This window comes from Heloderma suspectum, chromosome 1 (genome assembly GCF_057233095.1).
Source record: "Heloderma suspectum isolate Gila_16-S chromosome 1, 16-S_ref, whole genome shotgun sequence".
NCBI classification, from domain to species: domain Eukaryota; kingdom Metazoa; phylum Chordata; class Lepidosauria; order Squamata; family Helodermatidae; genus Heloderma; species Heloderma suspectum.
In genome coordinates, this window is record NC_139458.1 from 135,984,389 (window position 1) to 136,000,854 (window position 16,466).

At 45.4% G+C, this 16,466-nt stretch overlaps 1 protein-coding gene across 1 annotated transcript; it reads left to right on the top strand.

Annotated features, from left to right (window-relative positions):
• The first annotated feature begins 17 nt into the window (after positions 1 to 17).
• On the top strand, positions 18 to 15,232 carry PRPF19 (pre-mRNA processing factor 19). The gene is made up of 16 exons (XM_084859276.1): positions 18 to 220; positions 4,764 to 4,913; positions 6,000 to 6,076; positions 7,220 to 7,361; positions 7,469 to 7,542; positions 7,629 to 7,691; positions 8,182 to 8,223; positions 8,398 to 8,472; positions 9,183 to 9,258; positions 9,592 to 9,701; positions 9,949 to 10,104; positions 10,754 to 10,823; positions 10,997 to 11,082; positions 14,033 to 14,203; positions 14,484 to 14,589; positions 14,751 to 15,232. The coding sequence occupies exons 1-16, from the start codon at positions 202 to 204 to the stop codon at positions 14,846 to 14,848; spliced, it is 1,515 nt and encodes a 504-aa protein (XP_084715402.1). The 5' UTR covers positions 18 to 201; the 3' UTR covers positions 14,849 to 15,232.
• Positions 15,233 to 16,466: the final 1,234 nt, after the last annotated feature.

Below are 16,466 nucleotides of genomic sequence, written 5' to 3' on the forward strand. Positions count from 1 at the left end.
GGCGGCTCGGTGCTTTTGAAGCGCATGCGGGAGGGGGCGGGAGGAAGAGGAGCCGGGGGAGGAACTCCGTTTCGCGCGCGCGGCGGCCTGGCATGAGATAGAGTTTAAAGGAGCTGGACCGGGCTACCGGAAGCAGAATCGCGCTCCTCGGTCTCGTGGCCCGGAAGCAGCCGTGGGGCATATCCCGGGGAGGCGCTCGCCATGTCCCTCATCTGCTCCAGTGAGTGATCCGCTTTCTCCTTCGCTCACGTTCTTTTCCTCCCTCGCGTCTCCTTGCGGCCGGGCAGAGTGGACGGCCTCATGCGGCGGGTGGGAAAAAGAGGGATCGGGATGGGGATTTCTCTTTTGGTAACAGCAGCTACACTTAAACATTTGTGCGCTCTCCAGTGTTCCTAGCTCTTCATGTACATTACCTAGTTCTAATCCTTACAGCAACCCCTGTAAGGTAAGTCACTATCATTATCCCCCGTATTACACATGGAAGAACTGAGGCTGAGAGAAAGAGTGGCGGCTTGCCTAAGGTTACCTCGTGAGTTCATGTCGGAGGCAGGATTTGAACTGAGGACTTCCTGACTTCTGGGTCCGTCTCTTAGCCCCTATGCTGCAGTAGCTCTGACGGTTTCCTAAGGCTTTTGCTTGTCAGTATTTGGAGGGAAGCCAGGTGCTTGTGACATACCACAGTACACTTCTGTGCATGGTTTTTCAGAAATAAGCCCTACTGGGCCTGAAGCAACTTACTCCTTGGAAAGCATGGTTAGGTTCGCAGCCTGAGTGATTGAGCCTCAATCATCTACATTGCAAAACTAAACACACTTACCATGGTGGTGGTCTCTCCCTTGCTGGAGATCTTCAGACAGAGGCTGGACAACCATCTGTTGGGAATACTTTAGCTCTGGATTTCCTGCACTGAGCAAGGGGGCTGGACTAGATGGTCTGAAAGACCCCCTCTAACTCTGTGATTCTATGACCTCAGAGGTACTCTTTAGGACTGTCCACTTAGAAGTACCCTGTGGTGGAAGAGATCAGCCTTGGGCTGGGCTTCTGCATGCTTTCACTTGTTCGCACACGCATTCATGCACATGTACCCATACTAACCTTGGATATCTGTTAGGGCTGGGCTGTTGTATCTTGAACCTGTAAAACTCTTTGTTGCCAGTTGTCTTCTTGAGGGCCCAAAGTTGTGGACTAGTGTGCTTAAATAGCTTGCTTATCCCTGGTTTCAGATTCATGGCCTTTTTGCTTTTGGCAACAAAAAGCAATGAGTTACTCTGATCTATAGGTTCAGAGATGAGATAGGACCCCCTGGGTCCTATCTAGTCCAAGCTCTGCCTTAAGACAGGGTATCTTATATTTAAAGGGTTCCTGGCAATTTTTGACCAATGCTTTTACTATGACACAAGGTTCTATTGCTAAATCATCTTTAATAACTGTTTAGTTCTAGTTCTAAGTAATTACTAAGAGTGCAATCCTATTCCTGTTTAGACAGAAGGAAGTCCTACAACTCCCAGCAGTCCCCAGCCAACATGGCTGGCTGCGGAATCCTGGGAGTTGTAGGACTTTCTTCTGTCTAAACAGGCATAGGATTGCACCCTAAGTTATTAACATAAGTAGCATTTGAGGCTGTAAATAGTGTTTTACAGGATTTGTTAATAACTTCAGAATGGCTCTGCAGCTGTTCCTGTTTTTCACATGGAGAAGTTGCCAAATTAGTGTTACAGTACAGGAGTACATATGACCCATTCCATGTATTCAGTGAACATGGAGAGGGGGCTGTGTGGACTAGCCCTGCACACTGCTGCCATACTTTCATAACAAACCTGTTTGACATTCATCAGGAGGAGTTCTTTGCATATACAAATGTACATGCTGAGAGCTCCTACACACAAAGAGGGACCTTGGCCTTCCAGTGAACATTGGGGGCAGTGTGGCAGCAGTGCACAATGATGGTGGGTGGGGCTAGCTTGCATGGCCCCCTCCCCACATCCACTTGACATATGGAAGGGAATGTGTGAGCCCTGTAGTGTGAAACTAGGTTCAACTTTATCAACTGAGCTACTAGAATACACTTGATTTGCTTTATTCACATGTTCACTTTTAATCTTAACACTGAACCTTTAATAAGCCAAGGATTCCATGATCATATAGGACCATCCCCCCTCCACTTTCTGCATGCATCAGCCTCTAATTAACTTTTTTGATCAAACTGTCATTTAAACTCTAGTTTATCATTACTTTACAACTGTAATGAAGAAACCTTATTGGAGTTATTTTTAATGGTGGAAACACACCTTCTCAAACACATCTTTTCATAATAATGCATCTTGAAACATAACGTCTCCCAAATTGCACATTTGGGTGCAGTCTGCATCACTTTAAAAATGCTCTTTGTGGAGCAGTATTTAGGTTTTCAATGATTCTAGATTCCAGAGCCCTGTTTTGTTTGTAACTTTGCAGTTTTACCATGAAGTGTGAATGATCTAGAAGACCCATGAGTTGACCCTTTAAGATACTTCATGCACCTATTCCCATTTTGTATAAGGCAGGGCTGCAATACTTACTTTGTCAAAATAATACATTTTTAATTCCTTGATCCAACTTTAAAAATGTGTCCCTAATTCCCATCATTCCTATCAGCTCCAGCCAGCATAACCAGTGATGAGGGATGATGGGAGCTGTAGTCCAAAACGTTTGGGGGGCAACAGATTTGGCAAGGCTGCATTCCATTATCTCTCACTGGAAGGAATGCATTTTCTAAGCTGTTGTGTATTGCAGTATGTGCAGGCATTATTTAAAACAGATGGTGACCCTCAGACCCGGAGGTCAAATCCGCCCCTCTGGGTGCCCCCGTCTGGCCCTCTGGGATTCTCCAGATGGTCGCATCCCTTTCTCCCAGCCACCAATCATTTGATGGTATCCTGGGCTTTTGTACAGTTTTTTTCCCTATTCTAAAAGGTTAGGATGCCTCCCCTAATGCTTAGTTACTGGCAGTGAGAGCTATAAGTTACAGTATGCTGGTATTTTTGTATTTTTAGCCCCACCCCTTTTGTCTTTGGTTCCTCCTCCTTTGCCTTTGGCCCTGCTCATCAGTGGAATGCAGCCTGCCCAGAGCTTCTCCAAAATTGAATTCAGCCCTCAGGTGGAAAGAGAATCCCCACCTGGATCTAAAAACAAAACTCATGCCTTTTCTTCAGAATTGTTCATTCATTGGCAAATACACATTTAACCAAGTAACCAGTTTAAACCCATACTGTTGATCAGCTAAGATTTCTTTAATCAGGTAATAGCCCACTATACACCTGATGCATGTGAATGTGGCATGTGAATTCAGACATTATGTGGCAAAAAGCCTGTGTTTGCCAGAGAACGTACCTAAATAGATGATACAAGCACTTGCAAACACATGCTGTGCTGTGTTCAGTCATTATATATTCATATTATTTAAAAAAATTCTTTGCCACCTTTCCACATTCAAAGGCTCCACTAACCCAGTGTTTTTCAAACTTTGGATCTTCGAGGGGTCTTTCCCATGTTGATGTGTTCTAAGGCAGCCTTCCCCAACCTTTTACCCTCCAGCTATGTTGGGTTACAGTCCCATCATCCCCAGCCAGCCTGGCCAATGGTCAGGGATAATGGGGGTTATAGTCCAGCACATGTGGAGGGCACCAGGTTGGGGAAGGCTGTTCTAAGGTATACAGTCAGTTCAGATGGAGCATAGGCCAGGACTCTTAGTTCTCCTGTGTGAATTTAGAATGCTCCCTGTAATACACCCAACACTTCTCTGTGGCTATGCAATGCAGAAGGAGATCATGAGGGTAAGCATACTGTCTTTCAGGAGAACTTGTTTTCCATTGCTGGTCTCTTCCTTGAGAAGCCCCTTGTAACTTTTCAAAGAATCCCAGGGTTCCTGGAACATGATTTGAATACCTCTGTAATCGCCTTCTCTGAGTGTGGGTCTGCACGTTAGGGGCAGTGTAACACAAACAGCATTCCTGTATTAACTTCTCACCCTTAACGTGTAGGAATACCTATCCATGTTGTAACTTCTCAGGGCCCTGCCTCATCACTTGCAGGGTGGGAAACCTGTAGCGTCTATTGACCTCACAAGGCAAGATCAATCAGATTTGCACATTTAATGCAGCCCCTCAGGATCAGGCTGCTAGTTGGTAAACTCTTCTAATGTGTGTGCTACTCTGACAAAGATGTAATGGGTTGGCTGAAAGGTAAAACCCAGCCATTGTGGAGTGGTATCTAGCAGATGTCTTTTATAGGGCTGTGTCCAGACTAGGTCAATTTAACTTGGGTTTCATTGTAATAAAGCGATCAGTGAGTTGTGACTTAAGTCCCATTGATTTCATTTAGTTGAAATTCAATGGAAACTAAGCTCAATTAACGTAATCTGGCACCAACCCATAGTGTGCGTGTGTGTATATATTTATAGTGTGTGTGCCTATATGTGTGCGTGTGGGTTTATCTGTATATCTCTAGAAAAATAATATCTTTCTTTGGTAGGTGCCCAGAAGGGATACTTCTTATAGGTATCTTGTTCAGTCTGATTGAATGCTTACTCATGCCACAGTTTTAAGAGTGTGCGTGCACGCGTGCTTCCCTCAGTGACAGGATTACTAAGGGAGATCCCCGATTCGTGTCTCTACTCGGTGTTCAAGTGCATTGGGATTCTTTATTTTCTCTAGCACCCAGGTTGCTGTGATAGATGTGGGCATTTAAATTTTTTGTGTCAGTCCTTACCTCTGTCTTTTTTTTAGTTTCAAATGAGGTGCCTGAGCATCCCTGTGTGTCTCCAGTCTCAAACCATGTCTATGAGCGCAGACTGATTGAGAAGTATATTGCAGAGAATGGGACTGACCCAGTCAACAACCAGCCACTGTCTGAAGAGCAGCTGATAGATATCAAAGGTGAGGAGGGTCAGAAGAGCCAGAGTATCTCAAGGTTCCCACCTGTCTGATACGCTGAGTGTAGAGTTCCTAAACTTACTCCTCTCCTGTTAAGACCTTCGGGGGAAATTCTTGAAGTCTGATTGCTGGCTGATAGAAAAATGTCATGCTTGAGCAGAGAGGACAACCATGTAACAACTACAGCCTCAAGATCAGGGGTAGGCCACCTGGTGCTTTCCAGATGTTTTGGGCTACAATGCCCATTGGCCCCAGCCAGCATCGCAACAGGTCATGAATTATGGGAGTTGTAGTTCAAAACATGGGGGGGGCAGGTTCCCTACCCCTGTGGAACCAGGATGTTATGAGGTCACCGGATAAGTTACTTTTTTCTGAAGCTGTTGAAGCCTGCACCATTTTGAAATGCAGCATTATGGCCAGATTTCAAAGGAACCTCTCCAGTGTTTTTGACACAGTATGGTCTAGCTGCTACCTCTTTTTTATTGCAAATGATAATCTAAGAGCTGGGCTAGCATGTGGAAGAATTGGGAAGGGCAAATCAGATGCTTTTGCATTAGCACAGTCCCTCTAAGAATGCTTCACTGGTTCCATGGTCTTAATAGGGCAAATTCTAAAAGCATCAGGGCCAAATGAGGCTCTGAATGGGTCTAGGACCTAGACTATAGGCAAAGGGAAGGTTTCTTCAGATGCATTCTAAGCAGCCATTGTGTTAAATCAAAGGGCCACATGCATAACTCTTAATTTGACAAAGCGACATCAGACACTTTTCAGTAGCTTCAACTACTTTTTCCTCCCCACACTCCCTTCTTCTCAGTCTCCCTGCTGCTCTTTCCGTCTGGCTCAATGCCTGTGGCATGGAGTTCTTTCTTGTATTGCCTCTACTTTTCATTCCAGTGCATGGCTGGTATGAGAAAATGGATAACGGCAAGCCTGTCATTTGTGAACTGCAGCAGGAGGAGCAATCAACCTTTGTGTGCCACTGTTTAGGGGACATGTGGTTTAAAGGCTTGGTGGCAGATTTGTGAGACAGTAGGGATGATGTTGGGGCTCTTTCTGGAGTTCATGTTTCCATGTACCTGTCATTTACAGTTGCCCACCCCATTCGGCCAAAGCCACCTTCTGCTACTAGTATTCCAGCCATTCTGAAGGCGCTTCAAGATGAATGGGTAAGTATTTCCCCCCCCCCTCCAGTATTAGATGGCAGAACTTCCTCTTGTGTTCACTGCAGTGATGAAACAGGAAATATTTTCTCAAGGCATTCCTCCCTGATTTCAGGTGCGCTGAGCTTCCTGTCTAGCTTAGAGCGGCAGAAAGCAAGTACTTGCTGGGTTGGGGAATTTCATCAGGATGGAAGGAAGGAGGCTTCTGAGCCAAGAGTGGCTTCCTCCTTCAGAAAAAACAATAGACTCACTGTTCTGCTCAGATGTCAAAGAATCTGCTTCAGTGTCTGGTGAAATATGACCTAGCTGTCACTGGCCGTGTTCACACATAATTATAGCTAGGTTTCTTGGCTTATCCTGGTTTACCAGTCTTTACAGTTGCAAAGAGACTTAGACTCCAGGCTTGGAAGGAAAAATTACTCAATGGACTGAAGAGCTTACTGCTATTTCTGCGTTTGAGCATATCTTCTACAACCGCCAAAGTCTAGATGCTTAATTAGATATATGGACTGCTTATATTAACGTGTATAGTTGAAATGTTAATCTTCCCCGCCTTGTGTTTTCTTTCATTCTTTTTTCTTTTCCCTCTATCAAGGGAGATGTTAATGATTACTGTATATTGATGTTTCATTATCTGAATTTATCCTTTTTTTTTCTTTTTCTGTTTTTTGTTACCACTGCAAATAAAAATATATTTGTAAACTCTATAATTTACTTACACAATAAAAAATAAAAATCCTAGTTTACCATGAACAAGCAGAATGCTTGTACACAATCCTGTTTGCTCTCACTTTGTTTCTCCTGCAAGCAGGAAAACCAAACCAAAAATAGTCTGAATCCAGGATGCTGGTTTGTTGCTCACAAACAAGCCAGGATTCATAAGCTAACAACAACCCCTGGTTTGTTGGGTTATGAATTATGGCTTATTTGAGAGCAGCAACCCAGAATCTTGGGTTCAGATGTCAGGAGAACCTATCAATTTCTAGTTTGTCTACCTGATCATGTAAGTAGGAGGACTGAAGCAGGAGCAGACAGGCTGCACGCACTAGCATGCTGCTTGTTCATGGAAAGTCAGGATTCCTGGCTTATTATGTGTGATCATGGCCAGTGTGCCAGAAATCTACTAATATACTGATCGACCTCCTTCAGGATGCTGTCATGCTGCACAGTTTCACGCTACGCCAGCAGCTGCAGACCACACGCCAGGAGCTGTCTCACGCACTGTACCAGCATGACGCTGCCTGCCGTGTTATTGCCCGTCTCACTAAAGAGGTCACTGCTGCAAGAGAAGGTAAAACCCCAAGAAGATTAAATACTCCTTGGGTGGTGTCCAGAGGAAGAGTCCATTGTGCCAGCTGTATTTTAACCTGCCAAATTATTTTGTGACTCTCTCTTCAGCTTTGGCAACTCTGAAACCCCAGGCTGGCCTCATTGTTCCCCAGGCTGTACCTTCTTCACAGCCCAATGCTGTGGTAAGTTCCACATGTGTATCTGTCCATAATTCCCTTCATGCTCCATCTTCGTTTTCTGGACTAACATATTCCTCTTCTTTTTACAGGGTGCTGGTGAACCAATGGACCTAGGAGAGCTGGCAGGAATGACCCCAGAGATTATCCAGAAGGTAAGAAATATCCTTGGCTCAGGATTTGCCATCCAGTCCTTGTTCTAGATTAGGAGTGGGTAACACATGGCCTGCCTGTGCAGCCCCCTGCACCCTGGAAAAAGTTCTTAGGCAAATAAGCGGCACCTACAGCACTATGGAGTGCCAAATGGGTCAACTTGTTGACCCTTTTGGCACTCCATAGTGCTAGAGGCACCTTTTTCCTCCTGAAAAATAAACTCATTTTCAAGCCACCCAGCAGACTTCAGGGTGGGGGTGGTCGGTGGAGTGAAAATGACCCCCAGACCTCATGAAGTTGCCAACTTGCTCTAGACATACAACTGTGATTCACCTGTTCAAGCTTTAGAGCTGGCTGTGTTTATAGGAACACCGTTGTGCCTTCCTTTCTTTCTACATTACAGCTGCAGGGTTTGACATTATTCCCTGCCAGTCTGTGCACTAACATGTCTTATTTGAATCTGGCTTCTCCTAATGCTGTTCTGCCTTGCAGCTTCAAGACAAAGCCACGGTGCTGACCACGGAGCGTAAAAAGGTGAGTGCCCCTTTCTCAAAAGTCTGCAGGAGGGGAGTGCTGAGTGATTCTGGTGTGTGTGTGTGTGTATAAAAATTCTGTTAGCATGAGAACTGCAAAGGTGTCGTTTCCTATCCTGGATTGATGGGGTGCCCCTGTTCCAGGTGGATGATTTCTGTTTGGTCTTTTTGGCAGAGAGGGAAGACTGTGCCAGAGGAGCTGGTGAAGCCAGAAGAATTAAGCAGGTACCGGCAGGTGGCTTCACATGTGGTAAGTATATGGTGATCAGGATTGGGAAGGCTGCCCCTGAGGCATCATGTGCTCTAAGCTAGAGGCTTCCTAAATTTTAATAAGAGTGCCATTGAGCATCCTCTCTGCAGCCTGATGGGGCCTATCTAAACAACTCTGCCATCAGCTAATCATTGCTCTAAGCTTTATCCACGTTCTGTAGCAATCCAGCCTGGAGTAGGAAGGCTCTGAGCTTCGGAGTTTTTGTCAACTTCAGAAATGTGGAATTCTTAATGACGTTGCTCCCCCCCTCCCCCGCTCCAGATTAGCAGTACTTTGCTGCTTAGGCCAGACCAGTGTGCTGACATGTTGTTGAGGATTGTTTCTTCTCTCATTTCTGGAGTAGTTTCAAGCTTGATTCCATCATTTTATTATACAATGGAATTGAATGGCCTTGCTATAGATAACAGGATCCCCATTTTTATTTTTATTTTGCTTTTGTTACTGATCTTGCAAGCTTGGGGCAGAGTTTACAGTGGCACATCTGCCACAGATTCTTGTTGAAACAAGAAGAGAAACTGCTTGTTCTATCAGGGGCACCAACAAACAGAAAAGTTTGGGATAAAGCCTGGAGACAGTCATCTTTTGTAAGAGCTTTTCCCTACAAAGCTTGGCAGTTGATGAGTTTAAGCAGTAGGGCCTTTCGCCTCCTTAGGCCTGATGTTAATGCCAATACTGTTGCTTTTGAACAGGGACTGCACAGCGCCAGCATCCCTGGCATCCTTGCTCTCGACCTGTGTCCTTCCGACACCAACAAGATCCTCACAGGTTTGTTAAGGATCCTGCGGTCAGCTCCTTTCCAGGGTATCTCAGTGCTAGGATAGTGTCACCCATGGGCAGGGCGCTTTCCTCTCTACAGAAGGCATCTCTTCTCTTTGCTCCGTGCTTGGCTCTGAAAGCTGAGTAGTTTGGGACACTGGCCTTATTTTTCTGAAGTCCTCGTTCCATGAGGCTACACAATCAGTATGGCTCTGGACAATACTCTGCCAGCATGAGTTCCAGGAAAGAGCTGATTGAATGTAGGGTGCTCTTTTTCACTTGGCCATCTCGATTCTGAGTGCTGAACCCTTCTGGTCTCTCGGTTCCTTCTTTGTTTTCCAGGTGGAGCTGATAAAAATGTTGTTGTCTTTGACAAGAGCTCAGAGCAAATCCTGGCAACTCTGAAAGGTCACACCAAGAAGGTCACCAGCGTAGTGTTCCACCCATCCCAGGTAAGGACCATAGTTTGCCATCTGCATTTTTCCCTCCTTTGAGAGCATGTCATCCTTGATTGATTTTGCACCTCCCTGAAGCAACTGTATGATTTCTCTTGGGATCCCTTCATACATAAGGGAAATAGGCTACATGGGTTGCCTATATATGATACAGGACTTGGCTTCTCTTGCTGTTTCTGAATTAAACAAAACCAAAACCCTTGCTTTGGTCTAATTCCCAGACTATCTTCTCTCCCCACTCCAGGAACTAGTGTTTTCAGCTTCTCCAGATGCCACTATCCGGATCTGGTCAGTTCCCAGTGCTTCATGCGTGCAGGTTGTGCGTGCCCATGAGAGTGCTGTAACAGGACTGAGTCTCCACGCCACAGGCGATTACCTGCTGAGCTCCTCTGATGACCAGGTGAGATTGAAGCCAGAGATTCATGTCTAAATTGTGTAACTTGTAAGGTCTTCATGCTGAGGTTATCACAAAACAGCACTTGCAAAATGGGATTGGGAGGTGGGGGTGTTCTAGTGTCTTATTTCTATTTTATATCCTGTTTTGTAAATAAAAATTCTTCAGCTGGCTGACCTGAGATATAAAACAGCAGTAAAACAATCCAAATCACAGTTAAAACATACAAATATCAGCATTAAAAACCCAAAGAGATCAACATAAAACAGTACACAAACCAAAATCAGTCAAAGCTTTTTGGAATAGCATTTTGCCATATATCAGGGAGCAGAGCCTCCATGAGTTCCTCCAGGGAGCAGGGCTTGGCCTCCAAGCCCCACCTCCTGGAGGAATCCACACTGTTATCTCAAGTGGCTAGTGTTGAGAGGAATGGCTGCTCTTCCCACCGCCATCTGAACCCTTTTGTGTGCCGGCCAAGTCCCTTTCTTCATGCTGAGGGAGGCACAGAACGGAGAATGACAAAATGGATAAGGGTGGGGTAATGACATCATGCCCACTGAAGTCATCGGACCTATGGAGGGCAGTTCAGCTCCCCACCTCAAATTGGTTTGTTACCCCTGACATATACAAATACTCAGCCTTTTCTCTCTTTCAGTATTGGGCCTTTTCTGACATCCAGACTGGCCGTGTTCTCACCAAGGTCACAGATGAAACTTCTGGCTGTGGTAAGGGTTCTGCATTTTGCATCTAAACCTGGGACTACTGTGAAACATGCTTGGGAGAGCAGAGATTCTGCAGGTTCAATGAGTTTGATTCATGGGAGGGAGAAGGCTGGTGGGGGGGGGGTCACTTTCTCCCTCTCAGCTTTGTTGTGATCCAGTATTATCTCTTTCTGCAGCTCTCACCTGTGCTCAGTTCCATCCTGATGGGCTTATTTTTGGGACAGGAACAATGGACTCTCAGATTAAGATCTGGGACTTGAAGGTAAGGAAAGTTTCTAAATATACAGGACAATGGGTAATGAAGTATTTAGAGTATTCTAACGTGCTAAATAAATGCTAAATGCTATCATTATTTCTGTCAAGACTATTGAGTGAGAAATTCCATAGAGCAGGAGTCTCCAACCTTTTTGGACCTGTGGGCACATTTGGGAATTTGAGACCATGCTGTGGGCATCATGACAAAATGCCTAATCACTGGATCACTATTTTGGCGTCTACCTGTCGCATCTATGGATCTCAGGCTGCATCTTATTCAGCAACTTTTGTTCTATTGGACACCACCACGTCTCTTTAATAAGGGATTGTCTAACTTGGCTAATTCCTGGTGGTGCAGTACAGCTAATGCTTCTTTTAAACTGATGTTTTGGCAATGTTCAGTAGTTGTTTATTTTTGAGAGGTTATTACACAGATAATTTTTGTACTGGTCCATAATATTCACTGATGTATATGCTCTTTTAAATTATTTACCGGCTTCATGGAAATTAACAAATGGTCAGCATAAATGGGTTCTCTACACCATTTTGACAGCTAAAATACCAATATTACAAGATTGGAAGGATAAGCACTCATTTCCTATAATGCAATGGATTGAGGACCTTACAATGCTATCAGTTACTTGAACAGGTGGCATATAGACGCAACCTTCAAATGGATACTTATTTGGATATTTTGTCCACTTTTGTTGAACCCCATGTATAATTGCTAGGAAGTTGTATGCATTTTGTACAAATCCATGTATATATATTCTAAAAATGGAAAATATGTTTTTTAATCAAAAAACCATTTCGGGTGCCTGTGGGCACTATGTTGGACGCATTTGCAGGCTCCACTGGAGGTGCCATGTTGGGGACCCCTGCCATAGAGTCTGGCTTTCACAACCATATGGGCAAAGGGATACATAAGAGTTACTGCTACAGCCTCTCTAGAGCGTGGACTAGACTTAGAACAGCCCAAGTGTATAGTTGTATTCTCTGGCTGTTCTATGTGAACTTTGCAAAGCAATACATCCTCTTGCTTAATTTGAGCTTCATATTGTGTCTTGAGGGTAGATTCATAGAATAGTAGGGTTGGAAGGGGCCTACAAGACCATCAAGTCCAACCCCCTGCTCAATGCAGGAATCCAAGTCAGAGCATCCCTGACAGATGGCTGTCCAGCCTCATCTTGAATGCCTCCAGGGTGGGAGAGCCCACTACCTCCCTAGGTAATTGGTTCCATTGTCGGTCATATTGCTCTAACAGTCAGGAGGTTTTTCCTGATGTTCAGCCGGAATCTGGCTTCCTGTAACTTGAGCCCATTATTCTGTGTCTTGCATTCTGGGATGATTGAGAAGAGATGCTGGCCTTCCTCTCTGTGACAGCCTTTCAAATATTTGAAGAGCGCTATCCTATCTCCCCTCAGTCTTCTCTTCTCAAGGCTGAACAGGCCCAGTTCTTTCAGTCTCTCTTCAGAGGGCTTTGTTTCCAGTCCCCTGATCATCTTTGTTGCCTTCCTCTGAACCCTCCCCAGCTTGTCTGCATCCTTCTTAAAGTGTGGTACCCAGAACTGGACACAGTACTCCAGATGAGGCCTAACCAGTGCTGAGTAGAGGAGAACTAGTCCTTCCCGGGATTTGGAAGCTATGCTTCTATTAAAGGTAAAGGTGTCCCCAACCAGTCGTGTCCGACTCTAGGGTGCGGTGCTCATCCCTGTTTCTAAGCCGAAGAGCCAGCGCTGTCCGAAGATGCTTCCGTGGTCATGTGGCCGGCATGACTGAACACCGAGGTGCACGGAACGCTGTTACCTTTCCCGCCAAGGCGGTACCTATTTATGTACTTACAATTTCTTGCTTTCAAACTGCTAGGTTGGCAGAAGCTGGGACTGAAGACGGGAGCTCACTCCATCACGCGGCACTTGGGTCTCAAACTGCTGACCTGCCGATCTTCCAGCCTGCAGTTCAGCGTCTTAACCACTAAGCCACCGCGGCCCCTTCTGCTTCTATTAATGCAGCCCAAAAGAGCATTTGCCTTTTTTGCAGCCACATCACATTGTTGGCTCAGATTCAGCTTGTGATCGACAACAATTCCAAGATCCTTCTCGCTTGTAGTGTTGTTGAGCCATGTATCCCCCATCTTGTAACTGTGCATTTGGTTTCTTTTTTCTAGGTGCGGAACTGGGCATTTATCCTTATTAAATTTCATTCTGTTATTTTCTGGGTACTTGATCCTGTAAATTGTGTCTATAGATACTATCTGGGAATGGGCCCGTAGTTCATCTCAATGAATTGAGACTGAAACTTGAGAGGATCGACACTGTTTTTGCTGCTGTTTTCAACTTTTGTGGGTGGGTCATTAAAATCATATTATGTACCATTAGTTCGAGGCATCTCACACTGATGTTATGAGAAAGTGTAACTCTGCTTGGCTTCATCCACATTTAGCCCCTGAAAAAGGCAGTTCCAAAAATGCCTGCTCCCCCAGATAAGAGAGGTGAACCCCAAGCAGCTGGCAAAAGAGAACGTATTAATGTGGTTAAATTGTCCAACCCATTTCAACCAGTTGTCCTCAGGAGCCACAATTGCAAGTTCTCCTATATCAAAAGATGCTTCCAAAGTGTGTTAATTGACACAACAAACTGTATCAACTAAAACTCTTTGGAAGACCTTTATTGAAACTCTTTTTGGTCTTTCATCCACTTCTAAACTCCTTTTGGGACCCAGTTTTAATTTAACTGTTCACCCGCCTGCTGCTCTCACTGCTAAGATTTGCTGAACTCCAAATGCCTTGCAGGAATTATGTTGTAGGAAGGAGGAACTCGCACATTTTTAATTCACTGTGGAGGCAGGAGGAGGTGGAAAAGCTTTGCATCTCCTGGGAAGATAGGATGAGGCCATCTTGTGGTTTTCCACTGTACTGCAGATTAACATGCCTCATAACACTGATTTGCTTTTCTCAGGAACGGACCAACGTAGCAAACTTTCCAGGACACTCGGGCCCTATTACTAGCATTGCCTTCTCTGAGAATGGGTACTACCTGGCCACTGCTGCTGATGACTCCTCTGTGAAACTGTGGGATCTGCGCAAGCTGAAGAACTTTAAGACACTGCAGCTGGACAATAACTTTGAGGTTTGTGTGACCTTCCTTGCTCCACCAGGCCTGTGTTCCTGTCTTTCTTGGCTTTTTATTTTGCAGGCAGGACCCACTCACATTCTCAGCTTCTCCCCTCTGTTTTTGAAGCCTAATGGAACCATTCTGATAGCTGGCTGAGCTCTACAAAGCTACTGCCCCCTGCTAGGGGGGTGCCCTCCTTGAGATGGGGTGGAGGTTATTGCATCTGCTTGAGAGCACTGGGCTTGGCCTGCTTCTGAACTGTGACACATGTATCTCAAATGCCTCTTCTCTTTAGGTGAAGTCTCTGATATTTGACCAGAGTGGCACCTATTTGGCCCTGGGTGGCACTGATGTCCAGGTCTACATTTGTAAGCAATGGACAGAGGTTCTCCACTTCATAGGTAAGAGGCTGATGGCTTCTGGAGCATTCTTGAGGGGCTCTGTATTGGCTTCAGACACTTGGTTCTGGGGGCTAGCACCTGTACTTGGTTTGGGTTTTTCTGAGGTAATAAAACATATACTTAAATATTTCTTACCTGACTGTCCCATCTCCTTCCTACAGAGCATAGCGGTCTGACAACAGGAGTAGCCTTTGGGCATCATGCTAAGTTCCTTGCTTCAACAGGCATGGACAGAAGCCTGAAATTCTACAGCCTGTAGCCTCTGCTCCCAGGATGTCAAAGGAGCAGCCTGTTCTTTGCTGTAGTGTTACGATATTGGGGCAACTGTGGGGCATAAGGGTGGGTGGGGAATGAGTGGGAAATAGGGTACATCATAGCTTTTTATCTCGGTTCAGGCTGCCTGTAGAAAGGGAATGTTGAGCCCTGTGCTAAGTGGATTTGTTTTTCCTCTTCCATATTTGTTCTATTCCAGCTTTGTCTGTGCTGTGATTGTAACAATATAGAGCCAAACCCATCCACTCCTGACCATCCAGTGTGGGGTGGTGGCAGGGATGAAGATGGAGAAAGGGATGGGGAGATGTGCAGGTTTTTGTATGCAGCTCTAGTTTCATTAAAAAAGAATATTAAACTAGAAGTGTGTGTGGTTTTGAGTAGCATCTGTTTATTAATTTGAAACTTTCGTACATTGCCCTTCAGCTTGCTGAAACTCCCACCATGGCTGTACTATCTATCTATCTATCTATCTATCTATCTATCTATCTATCTATCTATCTATCTCATTTCTATACCGCCCCATAGCCGAAGCTCTCTGGGCGGTTCACAAAAATTAAAACCAAACAACACACAATAAGACAATTTAAAATATATAGAACATTAAAACCACAATATAACAATACAACCACAATAAAACCTAGCAGCAGTGCAGGAGTTTAAAATACAGATTTAAAACAGCAAAGATAAAAATTTAGAAAGCTAAAATGCTAAAATGCCTGGGAAAATAAAAAGGTCTTCACCTGGCACCGAAAGGAATACATTGTAGGCGCCAGGCGAACCTCACTAGGGAGCTCATTCCAGAGCCGGGGTGCCACAGCAGAAAAAGCCCTCCTCCTAGTAGCCACCCGCCTCACTTCTGTTGGCAGGGGCTCACGGAGAAGGGCCGCTGCTGATGATCTTAAGGTCCGGGCAGGCACATATGGGAGGAGGCGATCCTTCAGGTAACCTGGCCCCAAGCCGTTAAGGGCTTTGAATGTTAACACCAGCACTTTGAATCGGGCCCGGAAATGGACTGGCAGCCAGTGCAGCTGGAAAAGTACTGGCGTAATACGAGCTCGCAGGCCAGTCCCTGTTAACAATTTTGCTGCCCTATTTTGGACCAGCTGAAGTTTCCGGACCGTTTTCAAAGGCAGCCCCACGTATAACGCATTGCAGTAATCCAGACGAAAAGTTATCAGAGCATGGATAACTGTAGCTAGGCTATCGCTGTCCAGATAAGGGCGTAGTTGGTATACCAACCTAAGCCGATAAAAAGTGCTCCGTGCCACTGAGTTCACCTGTGCCTCAAGTGACAGTTCTGGACCCAAGAGCACCCCCAAACTACGAACCTGATCCTTTAGGGGGAGTGCAACCCCCTCCAGAACAGGTTGAATATCACCTAGCCGGGCAGACGAACCACCCACTAACAGTACCTCAGTCTTGTCTGGATTGAGTTTCAGTTTATTAGCTCTCATCCAGTCCATTACCGTGCCCAGGCACTGATTCAGAACAGCCACTGCCTCACCTGGTTTTGATGAGAAAGAGAGGTAGAGCTGGGTGTCATCTGCATATTGATGGCACCTCAGCCCACACCTCCGGATAACCTCCCCCAGTGGTTTCATGTA